Below are 27,276 nucleotides of genomic sequence, written 5' to 3'. Positions count from 1 at the left end.
GGGTGAAACACCCGGTTCAGAACAGAGATCTGTAGTAATTGAGTTCTGTAAAACTTGATGGTTCTCTAAACATTTGAGTGCTCAGGCTTGATTTGTACACAATACAAGATGTCTGAAATCCTCACTTAGAATTTAAGGGTATTGCTTGCTCTTTCAACTTTATCCTTTTAAAATACTAGTGATCTTTTTAATTGTGTATCAGGTATTTTCACTAACCTTGGATCATTGAATCTTAAACACGATAACATAGAATATCTGAACTTTGGACTTGTTTTCTAAAGTATATGACCTTTAGTTCTCATGGAACTAAATATAGTGATTCAAAAATCAAAACTTAGTGTTTTGGGAGTTTTTTTCCCTCTTTGGGGTATATGGTTTTTGGGGGGTTTGGGTTTTTTTTTTTTTTTTTTTTTTTTTAAGCATAATGCTGTAAAAACTGTCCACAAGTTTCTGTTTTGCTGGTGATTGGTTTAAAACTGATTTTTATGTATCCAAATGCTAGCACAAATTAGATTGACTATACTGGTGACTGTAGTAGTTAATGTAACACATTTTGTATAAAGTACATTTTATACAGTATTTAAACTAATTCAGATGAAGTTTTATTTCTTGAAAACAATTATTTCCTTTTTGTTTATTAGCATGTGTATAAGCACAGATCACATGTTCATAAATAAAGTTAACATTCTTTTAGCCTTGTGTGTTCCCTGGCATGTCTGTATTACACTTATAAGAAGCAGTTTATTTTATGCTTATTTAGGTTTCTCTTTTCTTTCTTCTTTTTTAAAAAAAAAATAACTAAAAGTGGCTTTAATTTTTAGGTAGAATTATTTGAAGTGGAGAAATTAGATAACATAATATCCCCATTATTTGCTTGGGGTACATTTGCTGACATTTAAAATACGAGAAAATATATTCATAAAGCATAATTAGTGCCCATCTTAGGAGACTTAGATGTCCTATGCACATTCACAATTAAGACAAAATCACTAAAGCCAGATTTTTTTAATTCCGATTAGTAAAAGTAAATGTATGTACATTTTTGGTAACTTAAGCCAGCTCTAATCAAGGATGGCTGTTTCTATATTGCACAGCTTTGCTGTTTGTAGTTATCCTTCCGTGTTCCAAAGCTGTGGGCCTTCATCAGAATTACATTTTGTAAGATCCTTTAATTTCAGGCAAGTATAGTTGACATAAAAGATTTCAGATTCTTGCTCCCAGAAGCAAGACCACAAATTAGATGTGAGAGAGGTAGGTTAATTTTAATCGTGTCCACAGTGTGCATATTAATCAGTGTTTCTAGAGACTACTTTTTTAAAGTAGGGTTTTTTTAATTGATGTTTAATACATATAAATTCCTACTCATTTTTAAATCATTTCTTGTCGGCATTTTCACTTATTTCTTAATATCTTTCTATATGTAGAAAACAATTAGATGCCTTTCTAAATTTGTGGTAAATTATACCTCCTTGTATTTTTATAGGGTATTAATGTGCTATATATAGGGGCTTCCCTTATAGCTCAATTGGTAAAGAATCCACAGATTATTTGATGGGAAAAAAGTGATTTAGAAGCTGTTGAATATCTAAAAGCACTCATAACTAAATATATACTCCTAATAACAAGTTGGCCCAAAGGAAGAATAGGAAAGCCTGGCATAATAACAAAAAGACAGCTGTATTTGAGGGGAAGAAGAACAACAAAAAAGTTAGTTTTTTTTGGTTTCAGCAGTAAAAAAGTGTAATATAACTGCTGCTTTCTTTCTAAGGAAGTGATCAGCATGCATATTTTATATAGTAAAAGACTATTTTAAAAGGCTATTTGTTTCTTTGATTAGAAACATAGCATAGATGATGGTTGACAGCAGTTTGTTCAGTCCTTATTTCTTAAAATTCAGGTAATTCCTGGTTGATATAAAACGTTACGCTCTTCAAAATAGATTGAATAGGTCAGAATTTTTCTGGGTAAAAATAGGCTGTGTTCTTTCAATTTTTCTTTCCTAAATTTACCTCTTGAGATATTCATTCTTTAAGGAAAGAACACTTCAACCCACTGATAGATTATATGGCTAGGAATGTATATGGGGTTAGTGCATTATGGACTCTACAGTCCCTCAATGTGGAGCTGAGAACCTTTTGTTTAGATAAACATCCCAACAGTAATATCCATCAAACTAGCTTTTAAAACTCTTAAGACCTGTATAAGTTATATTTTAAATTTAGCCAACATTAGTTTTATTTCCATTTATTGCATTCCTGCTGTGGTGGCATTAAGCTAAGAACTACATATTGAAACTGGTTACATTTCTATTTGGGGCTCCAAGTCATGCTGCTTTTTTTTTTTCTTTTTCAAATACTCTCAGTTCTTTGGAATCCTTGAAAAATGCATGATGAAGACTCACTTTTTTTTTTCTTTGATCCAGACATCTCTTTACATTCTCTCCATTTTAAAGAAGAGTTCTGACCAGTAATGCATGAGAAATTTGTAACATGTTGAATAAGCAACCCACTTACTATATAGGAAGCTGATAATGTTTTCATTTTGGTACACTTGTAGGGAAATCATGTCTTTAGAGTTACACGCTAAAGATTGTGTGTGTGTATACATATACACACCCATGCATAAACACTTGTTAAAAACTGATATTAATAGAGTTCAGGGGAACAAATAATGAAGCACTTTTAAATACATTTGAACATACGTGTTTTAAAGCCCTCTTATATCCATGTTTAATACTTGCTCCCTTTGATTAAAGTAACTATTTCCCCTGCATATTGAAGTCCATCCTATAACTGCTCTGTTTGCCCTGCCCCAGGATGCCTTTTGTTTCCCTTTATTTGGCTTAAAATTTTTGCCCTCATAAAGCTGTGGTTTCTTTGGCGAGATTAGCTATTGATGCTTTGCATGGGAGAATAAACTTATTCAGACCGAGCAGTACGTACTCAAAAGAGTGGGAAAGTAGCAATTATTTGGGAGCTGTTTTATTAAAGCAATTATCTGAGCCTTTAAAGAGCTGCTTGTTGTTACAGGGTTGTATACTGGCATTATAGGAAAGTTAGAAAGATTTCTTATTCTCTCTTCTAGTGTACATTGTCTTGAGCATCATTAGTTTTAGAGACCACTGATAAACCTGGAACTCTTAGTATTTAATCACCACACTGAGCAGCTTTCCTATCCTTTTCTTTACTGTTTTCTCATTGTAATAGCATCCCCTTCAACCATTAGCCTTTATTTACTGTATGTGAGATGTGTGGAAAAGGATAAGTTGGGTGAGCTACATTTCAGCTTAAAACAAGATAACATTCTTTCAAAAACTTCTAATAAAAATACCCAATATTTGAACATTAAGTGGCAATAGGGAGTAAATGATCACTTTCAGATGTTTTCAGTGTGGAACTTGAATGTGTGTTTAATTTTTTATGAACAGATTGATGACTCTTCTGCGTCTATTTCTCTGGCCCAGCTTACAAAGGTATATATATATTCTTGAAAATATAAATCTTTTTCTAACATCATAATTTTTTTTAATGTGGAGCAGTTGTTTTAAGAGGGGTTGGGGGAGGAAATACTTTGCAGAAACATTTGTACATATTATTACTATCCTGTAAAGAGTAGCTGCCGTTTTGAGAAGATAGGGGGAGTATTTTGCTTCACCATAATGTTGGCGTTTCATCTTCAAGACAGAAGAAACAAATGAAGCTACACTTACTTGCCTTTTTTCTCATACATTTTGTTTATTTATACATTGGAAACTAACAGATTTCTGGAGGAATTCCCTGATTTTGGCTGTAATTTATGTGGACTTTACGCAGCCAAAATAGAAGCTTTCCTTTACATGGACAATTGCGTGGTTATTTCTTGAATATTTGAATCGATCCCTTGAAAGTTAACGTTTTAAATGTGATACAGTTGTTTCTCTATGCTATAGACTCGTAGTCTGTCTGCATTAGAAAAAGTTTTAAACAACCTAATTTGTTTGAACACAGACTACATGAATTGTGTAAATGTATAAAGTTGTTTGCAGGAATATACCAATGTGTATGTTTGGCAGAGGGGCAAATTGTTACCTCCTGAAATCATTGTATATGCCATGTTTTGCGATAAGATTGCTTGCAGTTTTCTGCTCAACAGTGTGTACCTTTTGTTTGGGAAAGCACTAGTGATGGATTAATTTTTAAAACAATAGACTTAGTTTGCAAATTATGCCTTTAGGGGAAAAAAGGCAAATGATAGAGAACAGGTAGTGTTTTGAGGGCCAAGAAGGAAGTTTTCCAAAAATCCTTTTTTCCCCTCTATCAGAAATATAAAATTATATTTAGCAACCAAAGTGAATGAGTAGACAAGTTTTCCATTAGTGCTGTCCCTATCTTGTCCTTGGCTTTGTTGTAGGTTTTGTCCTTATCCCCTAGAATGTATCCCCAAAATGTCCTAGTAACAAATACAGCTTTTTAAACTCCTGTTGTGGGAAAAGTACAAAGTTGATAATTCTAAAACCAACCTCAATAATTTTTTAATACAAAGTGGTTTAGCATAGAGTTAACATCTTTAGCAACTTATAGTTCACTGTTTAAAGTCTTCTGTACTGTAAGGACCATATTTGAGTTCTGGTCTATTCCTCCATTGTTTCTTTGTGGGAAGCAGTTGGGGAGTTTTGGAGGTTTGGGGGACTTTTTTTTTTTTTTTTAACTATTGTAAGTTAATGTTTGGGTTCAAACAAATTAGTTGTTCAACATCTGTAATCCAGTTTTTTGTAAATGTTGCTGTTGTTCTAAGCTCTGTTAATGTTAAGCATTCTTTGTATATAAAATTACAATAAAGTGTTAAAACTGGTTGCTTGTTTTGTGGATGAATGTAAAGCTAAAACCTAATGAATGGCTGATAATGAGTGCTAGATGCTTGAAGATTCAAGTTATTAGGACTCACTCCCTTAGACCCTGCTTATTATCTAGACGACTGTATGTAATACCTCAGAGGTGAAGTTCATAAATCTTTGGAGAGTTGGATTTATAATTTGAATGCTCAATGCATGTGCTTTGCACTTAATTTTAAATTTGGCACCACTACTTAAAGAGCCTTCTGTTTCTAGTATCTGCTGCATAATATGTTCAGTGTCCTATCCCCAGCCCTACCTCTAAGTCGTGTGCTTGACACTTGATGCTTAATGCTATGACACTTGAATTATTTTTAATATTTAAAAATGTCAAGTGTTTCTCTAACTTAATCTCAGTTTTTAACTTAGAAGAGTAGTATGTAAATCTTAATGTAAGGTACAAACAGGGTCTAAGGTTTGAGTGCCCCCAGGACTTTCTTCAACCCTATAGACACCCAAACATCATGTAATGACCTAAGGCACTCCCCATGCCTCTTCTAGGTTATACTTGTAAATAACTGTGTTTATGCAAGATTAGATATTGCTCTTTACAGGATGAGTGGTGTTGTCTTTGGCTGTGTGGTCTTAAATGTGTTTCTAATGTGTGTGTCAAATAATTACCTGTTAAACAGACTGCCAATCTGGCTGAAGCCAATGCTTCTGAAGAAGATAAAATTAAAGCAATGATGTCGCAATCTGGCCATGAATACGACCCGATCAAGTAAGTTTATAAGTACTTTATTCTAGTATGTACTTTGGGGTGGTACTTAACAGCCCCCCATGTCAAAAGCTTTTTTTTTTTTTTTAAGTCTTTGTGTTCATGTAATTTTTTTTTTTCCCCTTTCAGTTACATGAAGAAACCTTTAGGTCCACCACCTCCATCTTATACTTGTTTCCGTTGTGGTAAACCTGGCCATTATATTAAGAATTGCCCAACAAATGGGGTAAGTTCAAACTAAAATTTTTCCTTAGCCATATTATTTCTCTTGGTAAATATTGGCTTCTACGTTATAGTGGCAAATGAGCACAGCTTTTGGAGCCAAACTACCGGTGTCAAATCTTGACACTGCCACTGAGTGAGCAAGTTACGTGAATGTCTCCAAGCCTGTTGTTTCTTCTCTGTGAAATGAAGATAGTGATAGTACTACTTAGCTCACATGGCTGTTGTGAGGATTAAATGAGATCATACGTGTAAAGCTCTACAGACAATACAAGCAGATAGTAAATACTGTGTGTTAGCTCATATTATTAAATAATGGCAACTGCTTTTTCTCTTCCTCCTCTCTCCTTTCCCCTACCTGTAGGATAAGAACTTTGAATCTGGTCCTAGGATTAAAAAGAGCACTGGAATTCCCAGAAGTTTTATGATGGAAGTGAAAGATCCTAACATGAAAGGTGCAATGCTTACCAACACTGGAAAATATGCCATACCAACTATAGATGCGTAAGTATTCAAATTGGGTATGATCTGTGGAGATTACAGTCAATCCAGGTGATAGTGTTTTATTTAATCTTGGGCTTGTAACTTGTCTACTTGGATTCCTTATAAACATTGTATACCAAGTCTTAGTCTATATGTTGCATTTCTGTGTTAAGAATGAGACGCTGCAGTCTGCTCCATTTAAAGCAAATTAAAAATGTATTTGGGGTTTTTGTTACCAGTGAGTGCCACTTTCCTTGTGGTCTTCTAATTTTTCTTTTTTCTGTCATTCCTTGCTTTCTTCCTCATTCACATACATACTCCTACATAATCTTGTATGCTATTTGCATCTTTTAAATGAACAAGTGAAGTGTCTTAGACTTTTTAAGAAACAAGAGGCTTAAGAATAAAAGTTCTGCAAGATATCAAGGCAGATTTAAGTGTGAAGATTAAAGGAAATACTCAAGTATCTTGACTAGCTTGGATATACTATGTGAATCTTAAGATTCTCAAGTATGGTTTATAAACTGTTAGTTGAGATCTGTTATATAACAGTTCAGAACTGTTTTTCTGTTATAAACTGTTAGTAGCTCTGTAAGCCATACCTTAATGCTTATTTTTCACATGTTCTCAGGTTTTATTTTAGGAGCCAATTTTTAATGAAATGAATAGACAGGAAACCTAGTGGCATAGTTCAGCTGGGTCACTTCCCATTTTATCTGCTTTTATTAATAAATTTAATTATCTTTTGATTACCCTCAACTGTTGCAAACTCACACAACATGAAACACAGTATTAAGTGTTCCCTGAGACTGTGACTCTGTAACTTTATTGTACATAAGAATCTCTTGCAGAAGTGTGTTAAAACAGTCTAGGTGCCCTGTCCCACTCCTCTCCCCACCCCCGAGGGATTATATTCTCAGTCTGCATCTTTAACAAGTCCTCCAGGAGAATATGAGGTTAGAGGATGCTCAAGGCATGCCTTGAGAAACATCAATTTAAAGAATAGATATCCATGTTCCCAGTGACAGAATATTTATTAAGAACAGTTTTTGTCTGCTTTGTGCTGTATTATCAAAATGTGATGAGCAGGTAAGGACAACGAAACTGCTATGCTTAGAGAATGATGCTGAAAAAAGATTGTTTCTGAGTAGGTAAATACATTGTTTTAGTTAACAGATAAGAATTAATGTTTTTCTAAACTCCCAACCCTGCTCACTTTCTCAACTTCACTCCCATCTATTTTTTATCAGTCTACCATTGTGTGTTTTTGTGGTTCATCTTAGAGCAGTTTGTTGTATGCTGTTTCTAATTCAGACATTTCATACATGCATCCAAACAGTTTTAGGTTGAAATTGATGGCTTTTTACAGACAAAGTTTAAGAGCAGACCGCTTCATCTTAATACAATAAGATGTAAATGTAAAAGTATTTAAGTAGAAATTTGTGTTGGAAAAATTAACATCACCTGTAAACTCATAACTAATAATTAACTTCATTGCTATTTGAATACTGGAATACAAAAGTGCATTTGTGCCAAACACACAGCAAATACTGGGGAAAATGGGAACCCAAATATTTTAAATGAAACTTTCACCCTCGCCACTAACACCACTGATAAGCAACTCAGACTCTTCTTCTGTTTCTTTTTCTATCCTCTGTTCTCCTCTTTTTTTTTTTTTTTTTTTTTCTTTTCTCTCTTTTGGGCAGTGGGAGACTCCTCTTTCACAAATTGGGAACAATGGGGCATAAGCAAATTGATACTTATTTCTGGAATCGTGGTGATGTCTATGGAGCAACTGCAACACAAATAACACACCTCAGGTACCCTGCTCTGTCCAGATGAGATTCTTGCATTTTTAGCATTGAGTTGAACACACTCTGTTCCTGAATGAAAGAGAAAAGATTTCTCTAGGAATTCCTATGTTTTACGAATGTGCCTGATTACAGAGAAGATGGGGGTATTGGAAGCGGTGGTGTTAAGTCTGAGAATGGCTTATTTTTTTCTTTGTTTTTAATGTATTTAATATCCAACATTTCCACAAAATTTTTACAAAAAAATGGACCCCCAAATGTCTAATGAGGTGTTACTTTTAAGTTTTTTACACATTTTTCTAATTAAATCATTAATATTTCTTGTGCTCAGTCATGTCCAACTCTTTGTGACTCCATGGACTGTAGCCCACCAGGCTCCTCTGTCCATGGAATTTTCTAGACAGGAATGTTGGAGTGGATTGCCATTTCCTACTCCGACTGTCTATACATAGATTAATCTCTCATAATACTAAGTATAAGACCACTGTTCTGAAGTCTAATTCTGTTTATTAATTATTGATGTGTGATTAGTGACATATTTCCTTTGAATTATCCACCTTAATTGTGTAATGTCAGTACCAGTTTTAGTTTCCCGTATTGTGACATTCACACGAGTATTTTCACAGGTTTGGAGACTGTTAGGCTCAGGAGGGAGAAGCCTTCTCCAGGAAACACGGCAGGCGGGGGGCGGTGGTTAGGGTGTTGGCCACCACTGCAGCTCAGACCCTGGCTCTGCCATTTAAATAGAGCTTTGTGGTGCTTGATTGTGTCACGGTACCGCTCTGACTCACAGTTCTTAGAAATACAGAATCTAAGATCCTTTTAGCCAATGTTATGGCTTTTTTTTCTGTTTTGTTATACTCTCTTAGGATTTTGTTTTATATCTTTTTGTTTAGGGGAGGATATTCATAACTGCTTTCTTATTTTGGAAAGTACTACACTTGTATAAACTAATTTGGCATCATACTAGATTATAAGTTCCCACTATTGTATAGTAAAATATATAAATATCTTGGAAATACTTTCCCATAACAGTGTTAAAACACTAAGACCTTCTTTTACAGAGAGGCATATGCAATTGGGAAGAAAGAAAAACCACCTTTTTTGCCAGAAGAACCATCATCATCTTCAGAAGAAGATGATCCTATCCCAGATGAGTTGTTGTGTCTCATCTGCAAAGATATTATGACTGATGCTGTTGTCATTCCCTGCTGTGGAAACAGTTACTGTGATGAATGTAAGAAATGTTGAACCTTTGAAGATACGTATTTTAGAGTGTGTGTATTTCCTTGGAAAGGCTCTTAGCAACAATATGTATTTAAATGATAAAACATGAATTATTGATACATTCATCAGTGAACATTTAATAACTTTTTCTTGCTCCTTTTTTTAAAAAAAGTCTATTTGTCCTTTAGAATTGACCACTTTCTTTACCTTCATCAAGGTGTCTTTACTGAGGTTTTATAAAATGTAGGATTTTTGTTTCAAATATGTTTTAAATGGTATCAATATAGAGAAATTTAAAAGCTTTTGGGGCCTTAGACATTTCCAAAGTATTTTTTAAAAATAAGTCCCTTTCTAGGAATGTGAAAAATAGCTTACTCTAAAATTCCTAAGGGTGATTGAGAACTATGGTCTGTAAACATATTACCCAAACAGTTGCCAGGGGGTTGCTTGTGACTTTTTTCCTAGTCATTTATCTTATATTAGCACTTGATTCTCTTCTGCCACTTACCTTAAGTTTTTCCCTTCTTACCCAGATGAAAATAATGTCATCTAAAAATTCCATTGCTCAGTCCTGCTTTGGTCCTTTTCATTCCTAAAGATTGCTTTGGGGGACTTCCTTTGTGGTCCAGTGGTTAAGACTCCATGTGTTTCTGCGGGAGTCGGAGGGTGTTCAGTCCCTGGTCAGGGAACGTAAGATCCACTAAGGTCCTGTGTGCCATGTGGTGCAGCCAAAAGAAAAATAAGAAAAGACAGTCTTGGAATACAAATCTTTGTTATGGAGCCTCTTCAGTGAAGACAAAAGTCAAGAGGTTACTTAAGGCTTGTTTCAGAGTGTGTCTTAAATTTTACAAACCACTTTATATAACTGGAATTTTTTTTACTATACTGAAGCATAATCAGTACATCTGTAATTTGGTATTCCTTCTTACCTGCTGTGCTATAGATGTTTCTGATTTCCTTGCCTGAATAATGCTTCTGCTATATTAATGCCCTTTCCTAGTGATGCCTTTTTAAATTTTGTTTATGCCACATAGCTTATAAGATCTAAACTCCCTGACTAGGTATTTAACCCTGGCCCTCAGCAGTGTAGAGTCCTAACCACTGGACCACTGGGGTATTCCTAAGTGATTGCTTTTTTTAAAGCCCTGTATTTACAACATAATGATTTTGTCTTTTTCTAGGCTATATTTCTATTTTCTCCCTATAATACATTAGATGTTAGCTAACCAAGAGAATGGTATTTGAGAAAGAGTGTCCTTTCTCTCAATTTAAATGTTTGTTTAGCTTATATCCATTACTTCTGTGTTTAAGGTAGAGGTTAGAGCAGAGGAGTGATACCAGGAGAGAAATTTTACTTTTAAATTTCTTAAATTTAAAATTTACTTTTAAATTTCTTAATCTAAGAATAGAAGTGATTAGTAATGTGTGCTTGGAAAATAGTAGTGTAACTGAACACATCTTTTCAATTCATGGCCAAAAACTGGGTTCCTAACTGTGCTTTTGTTAATATTTAAAATCTTATACATAGGTATAAGGACAGCACTCTTGGAATCAGATGAACATACATGTCCAACATGTCATCAGAATGACGTCTCTCCTGACGCTTTAATTGCCAATAAGTTCTTACGACAGGTAGCTATATTTATATTCCTTTTTATGAAAATTTTTAAAAAATCTTTTGATTTAACTGTGCTTGAGTAAATACTACATCTTTTTCTGCATTTTTATGTTTGGTGTCTGTAGGCTGTTAATAACTTCAAAAATGAAACTGGTTATACGAAAAGACTAAGAAAACAGTTACCCCCACCCCCTCCCCCAATACCACCTCCAAGACCACTCATCCAGCGGAACCTACAGCCTCTGATGAGATCTCCAATATCAAGACAGCAAGATCCTCTGATGATTCCAGTGACATCTTCATCAACTCACCCGGCTCCATCTATGTCTTCACTAACCTCTAATCAGTCTTCTTTGGCCCCTCCTGTCCCTGGAAATCCATCTTCTGCCCCAGCCCCCGTACCTGATATAACTGCAACAGTCTCCATATCAGTCCACTCAGAAAAATCAGATGGACCTTTTCGGTAAGTCCGTATTTCTCACTGTTAGGAAACAACTGAGACCAGAGACGTTTTTTTTTTAATTGTATATTGCTTAAATTGTTGTTTTAGTGACTGGCAGTCTGTAGCATCCTACTGTATTCAGTAAGGTGGGTGACTTGTAAGAAATGGCTTCGTCTTTTGGAATTCCCTGGCAGTCCAGTGATTAGGACTTGGCTCTTGAATTGCTGGAGCCCGGGTTCAGTCCCTTTTGGAGATCTGAGATCCCATAAGCCACATAGCATGGCCAAATGAAAAAAAAAGAAATGACTTAGTCTTACTGGAGGAATAAACAGATGAAGGAGATTCATTTGTAAATGATTAAGTGTCCTAAAGTCAAAAACTATACAGATTGCCAGCAACCCCTCTTAAATGTTGAATAGTATCCCATAACAGCTTTGCAGTTCACAGGAGGGAGCGTTCACTTATGGTCATAATGACGGTATTAAAAAACAGTAGATTTGAGTAGAAGAACAGAGGGGACAGGATGAAACACTGGTATAAAGGTCAGAAATAATTGTTTTGGAGCATAATTATGTAGGAGAGTAGCAAAACCTCACTTAAATCCTACCGCTTCTGAAATGAAAAGGACCTATGACTATATAGTCCAGTGGCTCTATAAGTCCAAGTCTTAAAAAAATGAACCAGCTTTGAAAAATTAAGATGCCAGAAGCATCTGGTATGTTCCCAGAAGCAAAATTTTTAGGAGTAGGACCTTTACAAGTATACTAAAGAGATCCCTGCAAACTACTTGTATATATAGGATGGATAAACAACAAGATCCTATTGTACAGCACAGGAAACTTGAGTATCATGTCACAAATCATGATGAAAAAGAATAAAATCCCACTGATCTAGTTCAGCCTTTCATTTGATTAATAGTGGGAGTGGTCTGTTATTCATTGACTTAGCTTAGAGTACCTTTTTGACTTACTAGAGCTGGAAGTAGAATTTAACTCTAAATCCTTTTTTTCTCTTTTTGGTTTTGCAACTTTTTTTTTAAGCTTTAGTAGTCTTAAAACTGCACCAGTTTCTATCATTTCATAGATTGTACTTTTTACAAGATTCCTTCATCATACATTTTACTTACATATGAAGAACTCTTCAAAAGTCCAGTCTGGCTCATTGTCCCCAGAAGTTTACATCATCTTTGATTTAAGTCACCTTAATGCAAGTGTGATGGAGAATAGTGTTAGAACAACAAGATGTAATTTAAAACTTTTTTCCCGTTAATAATTTTTTAGTTACATGCAAAAGGAAACCTTATAATCCTATCATCACAGATAATGCATTCCTGAAGTAAGAATATTTGTGTACTGCAGACATTTTCTGCAGATCTATTATTTTTTGAACTCTGCAAGTATTTCAGTTCAGTTCAGTCACTCAGTCGTGTCTGGCTTTTGGGACCCCATGAATTGCAGCACACCAGGCCTCCCTGTCCATCACCAACTCCCGGAGTTCACTCAAACTCATGTCCATCAAGTCAGTGATGGCATCCATCCATCTCATCGTCTATTGTCCCCTTCTCCTCCTACCCCCAGTGCCTCCCAGCATCAGGGTCTTTTCCAGTAAGTCAGTTCTTCGCATGAGGTAGCCAAAGTATTGGAGTTTCAGCTTCAGCATCAGTCCCTCCAGTGAACTCGCAGGACTGATCTCCTTTAGGATGGACTGGTTGGATCTCCTTGCAGTCCAAGGGACTCTCAAGATCTCTTTTCCAACACCACAGTTCAAAAGCATCAATTCTTTGGTGCTCAGCTTTCTTCAGAGTCCCAGCTGTCACATCCACACATGACCACTGGAAAAACCATAGACTTGACTAGACGGACCTTTATTGACAAAGTAATACCTCTGCTTTTCAATATGCTATCTAGGTTGGCCATAACTTTTCTTCCAAGGAGTAAGCGTCTTTTAATTTCATGGCTGTAATCACCATCTGCAGTGATTTTGGAGCCCCAAAAAAATAAAGTCTGACACTGTTTCCACTGTTTCCCCATCTATTTGCCATGAAGTGCCATCCAGCCATCTCATCCTCTATTGTCCCCTTCTCCTCCTGCCCCCAGTCCCTCCCAGCATCAGAGACTTTTCCAATGAGTCAGCTCTTCGCATCAGGTGGCCAAATATTGGAGTTTCAGCTTTAGCATCAGTCCTTCCAATGAACACCCAGGACTGATACCCTTTAGAATGGACTGGTTGGATCTCCTTGCAGTCCAAGGGAGCTCTCAGAAAATAAAGTCTGACACTGTTTCCACTGTTTCCCCATCTATTTCCCATGAAGTGATGGGACCAAATGCCATGATCTTCATTTTCTGAATGTTGAGCTTTAAGCCAACTTTTTCACTCTCCTTTCACTTTCATCAAGAGGCTTTTTAGTTCCTCTTTACTTTCTGCCATAAGGGTGGTGTCATCTGCATATCTGAGGTTATTGATACTTCTCCCAGAAATCTTGATTCCAGCTTGTGCTTCTTCCAGCCCACCGTTTCTCATGATGTACTCTGCATAGAAGTTAAATAAGCAGGGTGATAATATACAGCCTTGACATACTCCTTTTCCTATTTGGAACCAGTCTGTTGTTCCATGTCCAATTCTAACTGTTGCTTCCTGACCTGCATACAAATTTCTCAAGAGGCAGGTCAGGTGGTCTGGTATTTCCATCTCTTTCAGAATTTTCCACAGTTTATTGTGATCCACACAGTCAAAGGCTTTGGCATAGTCAATAAAGCAGAAATAGATGTTTTTCTGGAACTCTCTTGCTTTTTCCATGATCCAGCGGATGTTGGCAATTTGATCTCTGGTTCCTCTGCCTTTTCTAAAACCAGCTTGAACATCTGGAAGTTCATGGTTCACATATTGCTGAAGCCTGGCTTGGAGAATTTTGAGCATTACTTTACTATCGTGTGAGATGAGTGCAGTTGTGCAGTAGTTTGAGCATTCTTTGGCATTGCCTTTCTTTGGGATTGGAATGAAAACTGACCTTTTCCAGTCCTGTGACCACTGCTGCGTTTTTCAAATCTGCTGGCATATTGAGTGCAGCACTTTCACAGCATCATCTTTCAGGATTTGAAATAGCTCCACTGGAATTCCATCACCTTCACTAGCTTTGTTCATAGTGATGCTCTCTAAGGCCCATTTGACTTCCCATTCCAGGATGTCTGGCTCTAGGTGAGTGATCACACCATCGTGATTATCTGCGTCATGAAGATCTTTTTTGTACAGTTCTCCTGTGTATTCTTGCCACCTCTTCTTAATATCTTCTGCTTCTGTTAGGTCCATATCATTTCTGTCCTTTATCGAGCCCATCTTTGCATGAAATGTTCCCTTGGTGTATCTGATTTTCTTGAAGAGATCTCTAGTCTTTCCCATTCTGTTGTTTTCCTCTATTTGCATTGATTGCTGAGGAAGGCTTTCTTATCTCCCCTTGCTATTCTTAGGAATTCTGCATTCAGATGCTTATATCTTTCCTTTTCTCCTTTGCTTTTCACTTCTCTTCTTTTCACAGCTGTTTGTAAGGCCTCCTCAAACAGCCATTTTGCTTTTTTGCATTTGTTTTCCATGGGGATGGTTTTTATCACTGTATCCTGTACAATGTCACAAACCTCTGTCCATAGTTCATCAGGCACTCTATCAGATGTAGTCCCTTACATCTATTTCTCACTTCCACTGTATAATCATAAGGGATTTGATTTAGGTCATACCTGAATGTTCTAGTGGTTTTCCCCACTTTCTTCAATTTAAGTCTGAATTTGGCAATAAAGAATTCATGATCTGAGCCACAGTCAGCTCCCAGTCTTGTTTTTGCTGACTGTATAGAGCTTCTCCATCTTTGGCTGCAAAGAATATAATCAGTCTGATTTCAGTGTTGACCATCTGGTGATGTCCATGTGTAGAGTCTTCTCTTGTGTTGTTGGAAGAGGGTGTTTGCTACGACCAGTGCGTTCTCTTGGCAAAACTCTATTAGCCTTTTCCCTGCTTCATTCCATACACCAAGGCCAAATTTGCCTGTTATTCCAGGTGTTTCTTGACTTCCTATTTTTGCATTCCAGGTCCTATAATGAAAAGGACATCTTTTTTGGGTGTTAGTTCTAAAAGATCTTGTAGGTCTTCTTAGAGACATTCAACTTCAGCTTCTTCAGCGTTACTGGTTGGGGCACAGGCTTGGATTACTGTGATACTGAATGGTTTGCCTTGGAAACGAACAGAGATCATTCTGTCATTTTTGAGATTGCATCCAAGTACTGCATTTCGGACTCTCTTTGTTGACCATGATGGCTACTCCATTTCTTCTAAGGGATTCCTGCCCACAGTAGTAGATATAATGCTCATCTGAGTTAAATTCACCCATTCCAGTCCATTTTAGTTTGCTGATTCCTAGAATGTCGACTTTCACTCTTGCCATCTCCTGTTTGACCACTTCCAATTTGCCTTGATTCATGGACCTGACATTCCAGGTTCCTATGCAATATTGCTCTTTACAGCATCGGGCCTTGCTTCGATCACCAGTCACATCCACAGCTGGGTATTGTTTTTGCTTTGGCTCCATCCCTTCATTCTTTCTGGAGTTATTTCTCCACTGATCTCCAGTAGCATATTGAGCGCCTACCAACCCAGGGAGTTCCCCTTTCAGTATCCTATCATTTTGCCTTTTCATACTGTTCATGGGGTTCTCAAGGCAAGAAAAGTGAAGTGGTTTGCCATTCCCTTCTCTAGTGGGCCACATTCTGTCAGACCTCTCCACCATGACCCTCCCATCTTGGGTGGCCCCACACGGCATGCATGGCTTAGTTTCATTGAGTTAAACAAGGCTGTGGTTCTTGTGATCAGATTGGCTAGTTTTCTGTGATTATGGTTTCAGTGTGTCTGCCCTCTGATGCCCTCTTGCAACACCTACCATCTTATTTGGGTTTCTCTTACCTTAGATGTGGGGTATCTCTTCACAGCTGCTCCAGCAAAGTGCAGCTGCTGCCCCTTACCTTGGACGAGGGGTATCTCCTCACTGGCCCACCCTCCTGACCTTGAACGTGGAGTAGCTCCTCTTGGCCCTCCTTGGCGCGCAGCTGCCGCTCCTTGGATGTGGGGTGGCTCCTCTCCGCAAGTGTTTGAGGCCTTTTAAATATGACTCAATCTTTGGAATGATAGAATGTTTCTTCAAAAATATGGAAAATATTCTCATTGAAATTTAAGGCACACAGCATGCTGATTTGACTTACACATATTGTGAAATAATTACTGCAGTAGGATCAGCCAACATCCATCTTCTCACCTAAATACAATAAGAAGTGGAAAAGAGTTCTCACCTCTTTGTGATGAGAACTCTTAGGATTTAATCTCTCTTAACAGCTTTCCAGTACACCATACAGCTGTGTTACCTACAGTCATCATGTTGTACATTACATCCTGAGTACTTATCTTATATAACTGGAAGTTTGTACCTTTCATTCTCTATTTGTAATGACCTTTTAATGTTGTTGTAAATTATTTTATTTCCTAGGGATTCAGATAATAAAATACTGCCAGCTGCAGCACTTGCATCAGAACATTCAAAGGGAGCTTCTTCAATTGCAATTACTGCTCTTATGGAAGAGAAGGTAAGTTTCATTGGCTTTTAAATTTAGAGACTTTTTTATATTATTACAGTAGTTTTTTGTTTTGTTTTTTAATAACTATTTGTGTTTTTTTCTAAAGGGTTACCAGGTGCCTGTACTTGGAACCCCCTCTTTGCTTGGACAGTCATTATTGCATGGACAATTGATCCCCACAACTGGTGAGTATAAAATCATTTCAGTTTGAACTTTTTCCCTTAAAAAATAATTTTAGCTTTATTCAGCATATAATTTTATATTTAGTTGTTCTTATTGTTTTGTCCAAGGTCCAGTAAGAATAAATGCTGCTCGTCCAGGTGGTGGTCGACCAGGTTGGGAACAGTAAGTATATGTTTCACATAATCTTCAGATGATTGCTTTCAAACCAGAGATAGAAATTACAATCTAAGTAGTGTGTTGCTGAGTGTCTTTTATTATAAACTCTCTTATATGCCGTAGTTTACAGTTTTTATGTAAAATGTCACAAACTCAAGACTATATGAAGAATTATTTTCTAAAAGAATGTGTTTTCTAAAATAAATTCTTTTTAAAGCGTATCAATCACAAAATTTCTCATTTTGAATAGTTCAGTTAATTAAATTCTATTGCATATTAAAATCTATAAAGTTTGAGAGACATGCTTTGTGAACAGTCCCTGTAATAAGTCCTTCCTCCTCTCAGAAGAAAAAGCAAAAAATTCTATAGGGTATAATTTTTTATGGCATTAAAAATCAGATTTGTTTATTGTTTTATATAATATTTATGTTTATATAGCTCATATATTTAATTTATATAAACTGGCTTATATTCTAAAACTTTGATCTTTTTGTTTGAAAGATAAATCAGACTCATTATAGAAAAAGTATGTTAAGAATGTATCAGTAGAAAAGGCTTCCCTGGTGGCTCAGATGGTGAAGAATCTGCCTGCAGTGTGGGAGACGCAGGTTCAATCTCTGGATTGGGACGATTTCCCTGGAGAAGGGAATGGCTACCCACTCCAGTATTCTTGCCTGAAGAATTACATAGACAGAAGATCCTGGTGGGCTAAAGTCCATGAAGTCACAGAGTCAGCCATGACTGAGTGACTAAAACACACACATACAAATCTATCAGTAGAAAGAATATGGGATTTGAAGACAGATCTGGGTTTGAATCCCAGCTCCTGCATTTACTAGCTGTATGACAGTGAGTGTGTGATTGTACTTCTCAGCCTCCATTGCCTCATCTGTAGAATTGGAATGGTGCTACTTACCTCACATGTCAGACACCTCCACATAGTTCCCAGCAGATAAAAGGACTCTTTTCCTTTTCTGTAACAGTTCAAGGCTTCCCTGGTGGCTCATTGGTGAAGAACCCACCTGCCAGTGCAGGGTTCTGATGCCTGGTCCGGGGACATCCCACATGCCTAGGACCAACCAAGCCCATACAGCGCAGCTGTTGAGCCTGTGCTTTCTAAAGCCCAGGAACTGCAACTGTTGAGCCCAGGGTTTGTAACTGCTAAAGTGCATGCGCCCTAGAGTCCATGCTGTGCAACAGGAGCAGCCACCCCAGTGAGAAGCCTGCTCACTGCCACAAAGACCAGCCCCTGCTCCCCACAAGCAGAGAAGAGCCCGAGCAGCAATCCAGCACAGCCAATAAATAAATACTGAACTTTTTTTAAGTACATGGGATCTTTTTTAATGCTAATTAACATATACTACATGAAGTTTATATTGAGGCTTCATTGTTTATAATGTTAATCAGAAAAAATATTCAGGTACATATGCTTGCTCATATCTGTCTATCTGGAACAAGCAAGAATCAGGGTCAGGGAGTAAGGAAAAGTTTCCGGAATAGTTAAAAAATAGGTGTCTTAAAGTCTGTGCACAAAAAGATCATGTATTATACTCAAGCCTATTTTATCTTTCCGCACAGTTCCAACAAACTTGGATACTTGGTTTCTCCACCACAGCAAATTAGAAGAGGAGAGAGAAGCTGCTACAGGTAGGCTTGCTAAAAGTCCTGAATAACGGTAATCTGATGACACACTGAAAAATACAGCAAAAATTAAAGCATGGCAGTGGCAAGGGGAGTGAGTTCATTTGGTTTGCAGATACCTCACTTAAATCTTGAGTTGCGCTTGAGAGGCCTGTAAAAGAATAGGTTACATTTAGTATTTTAAATATTGGTTTTTTAAGGCTACATCTTTGCTACTCCTATTTAAGGACTACTTTCTCCTTGTCAGCACATAGCAGAATATTGGCTTATCTCTGTTGAGTGTAGAGGAAAGTCAGTAAAGCCTATACAGTGTTTAAGGTGTTGTCATTAATTTAAAGTGAATGTTAACCAGTTCAACTCCTAATGTGAAGAAGAATTGCACATATTTCTCCCCTAGACTCAGTTGTCCCAGTCTTCTGCCATCTTTTCTTCTAAAAGAAGAGACAAGAGATTGTTAGGGACCCTTGCTCTGGAGATACACAAGCAGTGTCAATCTAAGAAGTAACCCATATAAGTTTTACTCTCTAGGTCATTCTTAAGGATATCTTCTAGTGCACCAAAGGGAATTGCTAAGCTTATGAAGGATAACTACTGTTTTGTTGCTAAATCACGTATTTAATAGGATATTTACTAAATCAGACTCTCTGAAGAGGCTTAAAATCTAAACCCCTGCTGCTGCTGTTGTATACCAGTTACCTGTAATTTAAAGATCCTTTTAAAAAGCTTAACAGAAATAAGCCCACTTTTTAAAAAAAAAAAAAAAAAAAAAAAAACAGTTTCTTTGATGAGGCAGAATTTTAGCACTTATTTTAACTGTGTGAGAATAAAACAGATTTTCAGTTACTGATTACAAATGTAATCTAATAATTGTTCTAGTTTGAAGGGTCTTTACATATTTACTCAAAAAGATTATAGGAAGTGGGTTTTCTTCATTTAAACTTGATCTTGGAAGGCATTTTGGGGAGAACCAGATCACAGGCTTTAACCTATCAGCTCCTTTAAATGATGGATTAGGAAGTAACAAGAGATCATTGTGAAGTGATAATTGGAACTTCACAAGAGAACTTTTAAACATAGTGTCTCCATATAAAGAAGGCCTTGTAAATGTATATCCTCTCAGTCCCTAACTGGCCTGAAAAGTTGTTTTTAACATGTGAATGATGTTACCTTTACATTCAGTTTATATCAGTGTCCTGATGCTTATTTAAATAGTTTTGGGATAGAAAAGATAAGCTTCCTTATCTCAGATGCTTTAATATCTTGGAATTATTTTTCCAGAAGTATAAACCGTGGACGACACCACAGCGAAAGATCACAGAGAACTCAAGGCCCGTCACTGCCAGCGACTCCAGTGTTTGTTCCTGTCCCACCCCCTCCCTTGTATCCGCCTCCTCCCCACACACTTCCTCTCCCAGGTGTTCCTCCACCACAGTTCTCTCCTCAGTTTCCTCCTGGCCAGCCACCACCTGCTGGGTATAGTGTTCCCCCTCCAGGGTTTCCTCCAGCTCCAACCAATTTATCCGCACCTTGGGTGTCATCTGGAGTACAGACTGCTCATTCTAATACCATCCCAACAACACAAGCACCACCTTTGTCCAGGGAAGAATTCTATAGAGAGCAACGACGACTAAAAGAAGAGTAAGTGTTCTAATTTGAAATTACTCTACACGTTCATTTTCTGATGTAACATTAAACAGGTATCTTTGGAAGCATTTTCCAGTGTTTCCAGTTAGTGTAAGAAAAATCACCTAAAAATTAAACCAAGTCATACAAGCAACTTCCTCAGGGATTCCTAGTTATTTATAGTTTTAAAGTGGAAAACTAATGGCAATTTCATTCATTTCATTCATAATCTAATTACATTTGTCTTGTTAGTTTTCTTAAATGGTTTTTGTTAACTTTCACTCTTTAACTTTATTTTACTAGGGAAAAGAAAAAGTCCAAGCTAGATGAGTTTACAAATGATTTTGCTAAGGAATTGATGGAATACAAAAAGATTCAAAAGGAGCGTAGGCGCTCATTTTCCAGGTTAGTGTTTTGCAAGCCTTCACAACAGAATTGCAAATGGGACTTTGAATATCCAGGGATTAGCTATGGATATAAATAACATCACAGTTATGGAATTTTTCTGATTCGGTCTAGGTTTATAGAAATGTAGCTTATTTCCCAGTATCTGTTTATTGAAATAATATCTCACTGTAAATTCTATTGTGTAGAACTAGCAGTTATGGGGATTAAATTACCCTTGTCCCTTGAAGTTATTTATAGTATGAAAAAAATTGGGAAATGTTTATAGAAGGAAAGAAATAGGGGAGTAGCCAAAGAATACATTTCTGAGGACCCTCTTAAGGCTACAGCTTTCTGCTGGAACATTAACCTGTGTAATTATGAAATAACAGTAGACTACAAATTGCTTTATTGATAGAAAAACTGAATTATAAAAATTCCCTAGAAGCTTGTTTAGAAGACTTCTTTTTTAAGCTTATGCTCGAAATATGGTTCCTTTTAAAGCTAGACTGTTGGCCAAATAAAGGACAAAAAGAGAAAAATCAGTGCTACTTAAAATAATCAGATAGGAAGTAAAATTTAAATTTAATTGGCATTTTGTTTAGTGTTGATTAGCTCATATAATTCACGGTACATTAATGCACTTCACTCTAATTATTAAGACTTCACTTTTGTTTTGCAACAAGTGATTGCTCTGATCTTTGTGTACTTTATTCCATTCCAGTAGAGGTCAGTGTGCCTCTTTAATCATCTAAGATGAAACTTGATATAAAGAAATATGGAACCATGAGGAGAACATACTTGAATGCAAGAATCTGTATTTTATTTAGTATATATTTCTCAACTATCAATTATTGTTTTGTTTTTGTTTTTTTTTTAGGTCCAAGTCTCCCTATAGTGGTTCATCCTATTCAAGAAGTTCATATACTTATTCTAAATCAAGATCTGGTTCAACACGGTCACGTTCTTATTCTCGATCATTTAGCCGCTCACATTCTCGTTCCTATTCACGATCACCTCCGTACCCCAGAAGAGGACGAGGAAAGAGTCGAAATTACCGTTCACGGTCTAGATCGCACGGGTATCATCGATCTAGGTCAAGGTCACCTCCATATAGACGGTATCACTCACGATCAAGATCTCCTCAAGCATTTAGGGGACAGTCTCCTAATAAACGTAATGTACCTCAAGGAGAAACAGAGCGTGAATATTTTAACAGATTCAGAGAAGTTCCACCACCTTATGACATGAAAGCTTATTATGGGAGGAGTGTTGACTTTAGAGACCCATTTGAGAAAGAACGTTATCGAGAATGGGAGAGAAAATATCGAGAGTGGTATGAAAAATATTACAAAGGCTTTGCTACTGGAGCACAGCCTAGACCATCAGCAAATAGAGAGAACTTTTCTCCAGAAAGATTTTTACCACTTAACCTTAGGAATTCTCCCTTCACAAGAGGCCGCAGAGAGGATTACTCTGGTGGACAGAGTCATAGAAGTCGAAATGTAGGTGGCAACTATCCAGAAAAGCTTTCATCGAGAGACAGTCACAATCAGAAGGATAATACAAAGTCAAAAGACAAGGAAGGTGAAAATGCTCCAGGAGATGGTAAAGGAAATAAACATAAGAAACATCGAAAAAGAAGAAAGGGGGAAGAAAGTGAAGGCTTTCTGAACCCAGAGTTATTAGACACTTCTAGGAAATCAAGAGAGCCTACAAGTGGTGAGGAAAATAAAACAGACTCATTGTTTGTTCTCCCAAGTAGAGATGATGCTACACCTGTTAGAGACGAACCAATGGATGCTGAATCCATTACTTTTAAATCAGTGTCTGAAAAAGACAAGAGAGAAAAAGATAAACCTAAAGCAAAAGGTGACAAGACCAAACGGAAAAATGATGGATCTACTGTATCCAAAAAAGAAACTGTTGTAAAACCTGCTAAAGGACCCCAAGAAAAACTAGATGGAGAGCGTGAAAAATCTCCTCGATCTGAACCTCCACTTAAAAAAGCCAAAGAGGAGACCCCGAAGACTGACAATGTGAAATCATCGTCTTCCTCTCAAAAAGATGAAAAGACGGTTGGTACCCCCAGAAAAGCTCACTCAAAGTCAGTAAAGGAGCACCAGGAGACAAAACCAGTCAAAGAGGAAAAAGTGAAGAAGGACTACTCCAAAGACATCAAGTCAGAGAAGGTAACTAGTAAGGAAGAAAAGGCCAGGAAGCCTAATGAGAAAAGTAAACCACTTGATAGCAAGGGAGAAAAAAGGAAGAGAAAAACTGAAGAAAAAAGTGTAGATAAAGATTTTGAGTCATCTTCAATGAAAATCTCTAAATTAGAAGTAACTGAAATAGTGAAACCATCACCCAAGCGCAAAATGGAGCTTGATATTGAAAAGATGGATAGGACACCTGAAAAAGACAAAATTTCATCATCAGCTGCTCCAGCCAAAAAAATCAAGCTTAACAGAGAAACGGGTAAAAAAATTGGAAGTACAGAAAATGTATCTAACACAAAAGAACCCTCTGAAAAATTGGAATCAACATCCAGCAAAGTGAAACAAGAAAAAGTCAAAGGAAAGGTCAGGCGGAAAGTGACTGGAACTGAAGGATCCAGCTCAACACTTGTGGATTATACCAGGTATCTGATAATCGGGGAGGGGTGGGGTGGGGGAGGGTTGCATTGTGGATTACACCAGGTATCTGATAATGGCGGGGGTGAGAAAAGGAGAATATGTTTCTTCAGAATGTATTGATGTTAGGGGTTAGCTGGTTACTCTTGTCTTTGAGGATAACAATTGTTAAAAGATAACAGATGTTAAGTAGATTTTGGGAGTGAGCCACACTTTTATGTAATCATACACACATATCTTAGAGCAGAGTAAGTGGGCTTTTGAAACTTGAAAGGGCATTTATCATATTTAAGTTGAGTCTTTTTATACTCATCAGTGTTTAACAGTTACGAGTTCTTCATTGAATAAAAAATATTTTAATTCTTTTTAGTACCAGTTCGACTGGAGGCAGTCCTGTGCGGAAATCTGAAGAAAAAACAGATACAAAGCGAACTGTCATTAAAACAATGGAAGAATATAATAATGACAACACAGCTCCTGCTGAAGATGTTATTATTATGATCCAGGTTCCCCAATCCAAATGGGATAAAGATGACTTTGAATCTGAAGAAGAAGATGTTAAATCCACCTCACAGCCTATATCAAGTGTAGGAAAACCTGCCAGTATTATAAAAAATGTTAGCACTAAACCACCAAATGCAATCAAGTATACTGAAAAAGAAAGTGAATCATCAGAGAAAATTCAGAAACTCGCCAAGGAAGTGAGCCATGAAATTGCACAGCATGAGGTCAAAAGTTCAAAAAACTCTGCGTCTAGTGAAAAAGGGAAAACCAAAGATCGAGATCACTCAGTACTGGAAAAGGAAAACCCAGAAAAGAGAAAGAACAGCAGCACTCAGCCAGAGAAAGATAGTAATCTGGGCCGTCTGAGTGAGCAAGGAGATTTTAAAGGTCTGCCTCAGTCTTCCAAAGAGACTAGAACTTCTGGGAAAGAAGATAAGCATGATTCCATTCGAGGGTCCTCAAATAAAGACTTCACTCCCAACAGAGACAAAAAAGCTGATTATGACAACAGAGAGTATTCAAGTTCCAAACGTAGAGATGAAAGGAATGAATTAACAAGAAGAAAAGACTCTCCTCCTCGGAGTAAAGACTCTGCATCTGGACAAAAAACTAAGCCAAGGGAGGAGAGAGAGTTGCCTAAAAAAGGAACAGGAGATTCCAAAAAAAGTAATTCTAGTCCCACGAGAGACAAAAAACCTCATGATCATAAAGCCACTTATGATACTAAACGCTTAAGTGAAGAGACAAAATCTGTAGATAAAAATCCCTGTAAAGATCGTGAGAAACATATGTTAGAGGCAAAGAACAATAAAGAGTCAAGTGGCAATAAATCACTTAGTATACTTAACCCACCTGAGGCACAGATTGAGAAAGAGCAAGTTACTGGGCAAATTGATAAGAACACCATCAAGCCTAAGCCCCAGTTAAGTCACTCCTCTCGACTGTCCTCTGACTTAACTAGAGAAACTGATGAAGCTGCTTTTGAACCAGACTATAATGAAAGTGATAGTGAAAGCAATGTGTCTATAAAAGAGGAAGAAACTGCAGGAAAGGTTTCTAAGGAACTGAAAGATAAAGTAGTGGAGAAAGCAAAGGAGAGCCTGGACACGGCAGCAGTCAGCCAGGCAGGCGTCACCAGGAGCCAGAGTCAGAGCAGCCCGAGTGTCAGTCCAAGCAGAAGTCACAGCCCTTCTGGAAGCCAAACCCGGAGCCACAGCAGCAGTGCCAGCTCTGCAGAAAGTCAGGACAGCAAGAAGAAGAAGAAAAAGAAGGAAAAGAAAAAGCACAAGAAACATAAAAAGCATAAGAAGCATAAGAAGCATGCAGGCACTGAAGCAGAATTGGAAAAAAGCCAAAAACACAAACATAAGAAAAAGAAGTCAAAGAAGAGCAAAGATAAAGAAAAGGAGAAGGAGAAGGATGACCAAAAAGTGAAATCTGTCACTGTGTAGAAGGGCAGATTTTTAAAAATTGACTTAATTCCTAAGTCATCTGTATTAAATTTTGTTATAATGTAAAGAGATTCAAGCCTTGTAAATAATGATACGGAAGACCCTGTGCTGCACTTAAAATATTGCTGCTTGATTTGATTTTTACATCAGAGCTTTATAACACGAACTTTTGTACAGAATTGTGAGTTGTGACCATGTAACATGAGAGGTTTTGCTAGGGCCTATTATTTTTAACCACCATTAATTAGTTGGGGTGGAGTTTACTGTACTGTGAAATTTTCACATTTGAATTTTTTTAATTGCCTGGCAAAAGCTGATATCAGTTCTAAAATATCAGCAGAATGATTTGCTGAATTCATTACAACCCTGTTATGTCACTTTTTGATTACAATAAAAGTTTTCAGTAAACTTTTCAAATGTTGAATGTTTGCCTTATTTGAAGGAAAGTGTGTCATGACTTCACTTCCCTCTTCCATTTCCCTATTTAAAGTATCTTTTGAGTCTTTAGTATAAACTGAACTGTATGTATAAAATCCTGAAGTAAACATGGAAGATATACTTCTTTTGTGGGCTGATAATAGGTGGCCAGAAATAAGGAATCGTGGTTAATTTGATTTCTGGTTGAATAAGTCTTAAAGTTCTAGATCGCACTTACCATACGTGGCCTACCCAATCTGTGTCCAGCAGTGAGCAGTAATAGGTCCAGAAGCACTAGGTAGAGACTACAGTGGGTGTCCTTAATGGCTCTGGTTCAGGAAGTTTATTGTGGGCAATAAAAAGCTATTGAAAAGATGTTGGGAGCTAGGGTAAGATTGGTACTTTAGAAACACAGCTGTGTAAATAGAGATTAAGAAGACAGTGGCTAAAAGGAGGAAGAGAGAGAGTTCTGGTGTGAGGTAATGATCCTGAAATACTTTGGTCCATGGCAATGGACAGGTAGTGAGAGAACAGGTTTACATTAGCAGCAACTCAGTTCATTTCCTTGATATTATTTCCAAAGTGTACCATGTTTACAGTCCTGTATGCTGCTGTTGGTACTCGGTTTTAGGTGGTATACAAACATACGTGAGGATGTTTTCTAATGCAGCATTTAATACGTAAGGAAAAACATTAAGTGATTGAAAACATGTAAGGGTAAAACGAAAATGCTGTTCACATCAGGAAAGCCATTCAGGACTGAGTTAAGCTTGGGGAGATGTTGCCTTTAAGTGAAACCAACTTGACTTTAAAGAGCTCTTTTGCTGTGATTCTTAAGTCACTCTTTTTATTTCCAGACATCTCCATCACGGGGGAGTTCCACCCACTGCTCGCCTCACCCCTTTCCAAGCTCACAACACGGTCCACTTGTGCTTTCAGATAGTCCAGCAAGACCACACTCCATTCTTACTAATCTCGGCCCCACATCTAGACCATATCACCCACATTCACTGAGGACTTTGGCATCTAGAACTCACTTTTTATCATACATTCTATCATATGAGGTCAGTTTCATTACCTGGATGCATTGTTAATAATTCACTTGGAGCTCAGCTGGCCTTCACTTTAATTGCAGTCCACTCCTATGACAATTTTCTTGAGTTGATCACCACCCGTCACCATACCCATCTTAAAATTTCAACTCCAGTGTGTCATCTGCAACCTTTTTCAGCTACTTTCCCTATTGGCCTTATTTAGACCTGAGGTTTCAACTCATCCCTTAGTCAC

The 27,276-nt window shown here is 37.2% G+C and overlaps 1 protein-coding gene across 2 annotated transcripts in view; it reads left to right on the top strand.

The window, feature by feature from the left end:
- The window catches only part of RBBP6 (RB binding protein 6, ubiquitin ligase), a 34,395-nt gene extending 8,406 nt beyond the window's left edge, over nucleotides 1–25,989 (top strand). The window contains exons 4-18 of one of the 2 annotated variants that reach the window (XM_006071158.3): nucleotides 3,428–3,472; nucleotides 5,503–5,591; nucleotides 5,718–5,814; nucleotides 6,175–6,314; nucleotides 9,169–9,341; nucleotides 10,860–10,963; nucleotides 11,075–11,412; nucleotides 16,913–17,009; nucleotides 17,107–17,185; nucleotides 17,291–17,345; nucleotides 18,918–18,986; nucleotides 20,259–20,618; nucleotides 20,907–21,008; nucleotides 21,868–23,625; nucleotides 23,988–25,989. In XM_006071158.3, coding sequence (XP_006071220.1) covers nucleotides 3,428–3,472; nucleotides 5,503–5,591; nucleotides 5,718–5,814; nucleotides 6,175–6,314; nucleotides 9,169–9,341; nucleotides 10,860–10,963; nucleotides 11,075–11,412; nucleotides 16,913–17,009; nucleotides 17,107–17,185; nucleotides 17,291–17,345; nucleotides 18,918–18,986; nucleotides 20,259–20,618; nucleotides 20,907–21,008; nucleotides 21,868–23,625; nucleotides 23,988–25,572 — 5,091 coding nt within the window. In that variant the 3' untranslated portion in view covers nucleotides 25,573–25,989. The remainder of the gene's footprint in view (nucleotides 1–3,427; nucleotides 3,473–5,502; nucleotides 5,592–5,717; nucleotides 5,815–6,174; nucleotides 6,315–9,168; nucleotides 9,342–10,859; nucleotides 10,964–11,074; nucleotides 11,413–16,912; nucleotides 17,010–17,106; nucleotides 17,186–17,290; nucleotides 17,346–18,917; nucleotides 18,987–20,258; nucleotides 20,619–20,906; nucleotides 21,009–21,867; nucleotides 23,626–23,987) is intronic. The other variant, XM_006071159.4, reaches the window with a different exon arrangement.
- Nucleotides 25,990–27,276: the final 1,287 nt, after the last annotated feature.

The sequence above is a fragment of the Bubalus bubalis genome, chromosome 24 (genome assembly GCF_019923935.1).
Source record: "Bubalus bubalis isolate 160015118507 breed Murrah chromosome 24, NDDB_SH_1, whole genome shotgun sequence".
Classification (NCBI taxonomy): domain Eukaryota; kingdom Metazoa; phylum Chordata; class Mammalia; order Artiodactyla; family Bovidae; genus Bubalus; species Bubalus bubalis.
The sequence above is the reverse complement of the archived record's forward strand: the minus strand, read 5'-3'. Positions and strand labels throughout refer to the sequence as shown.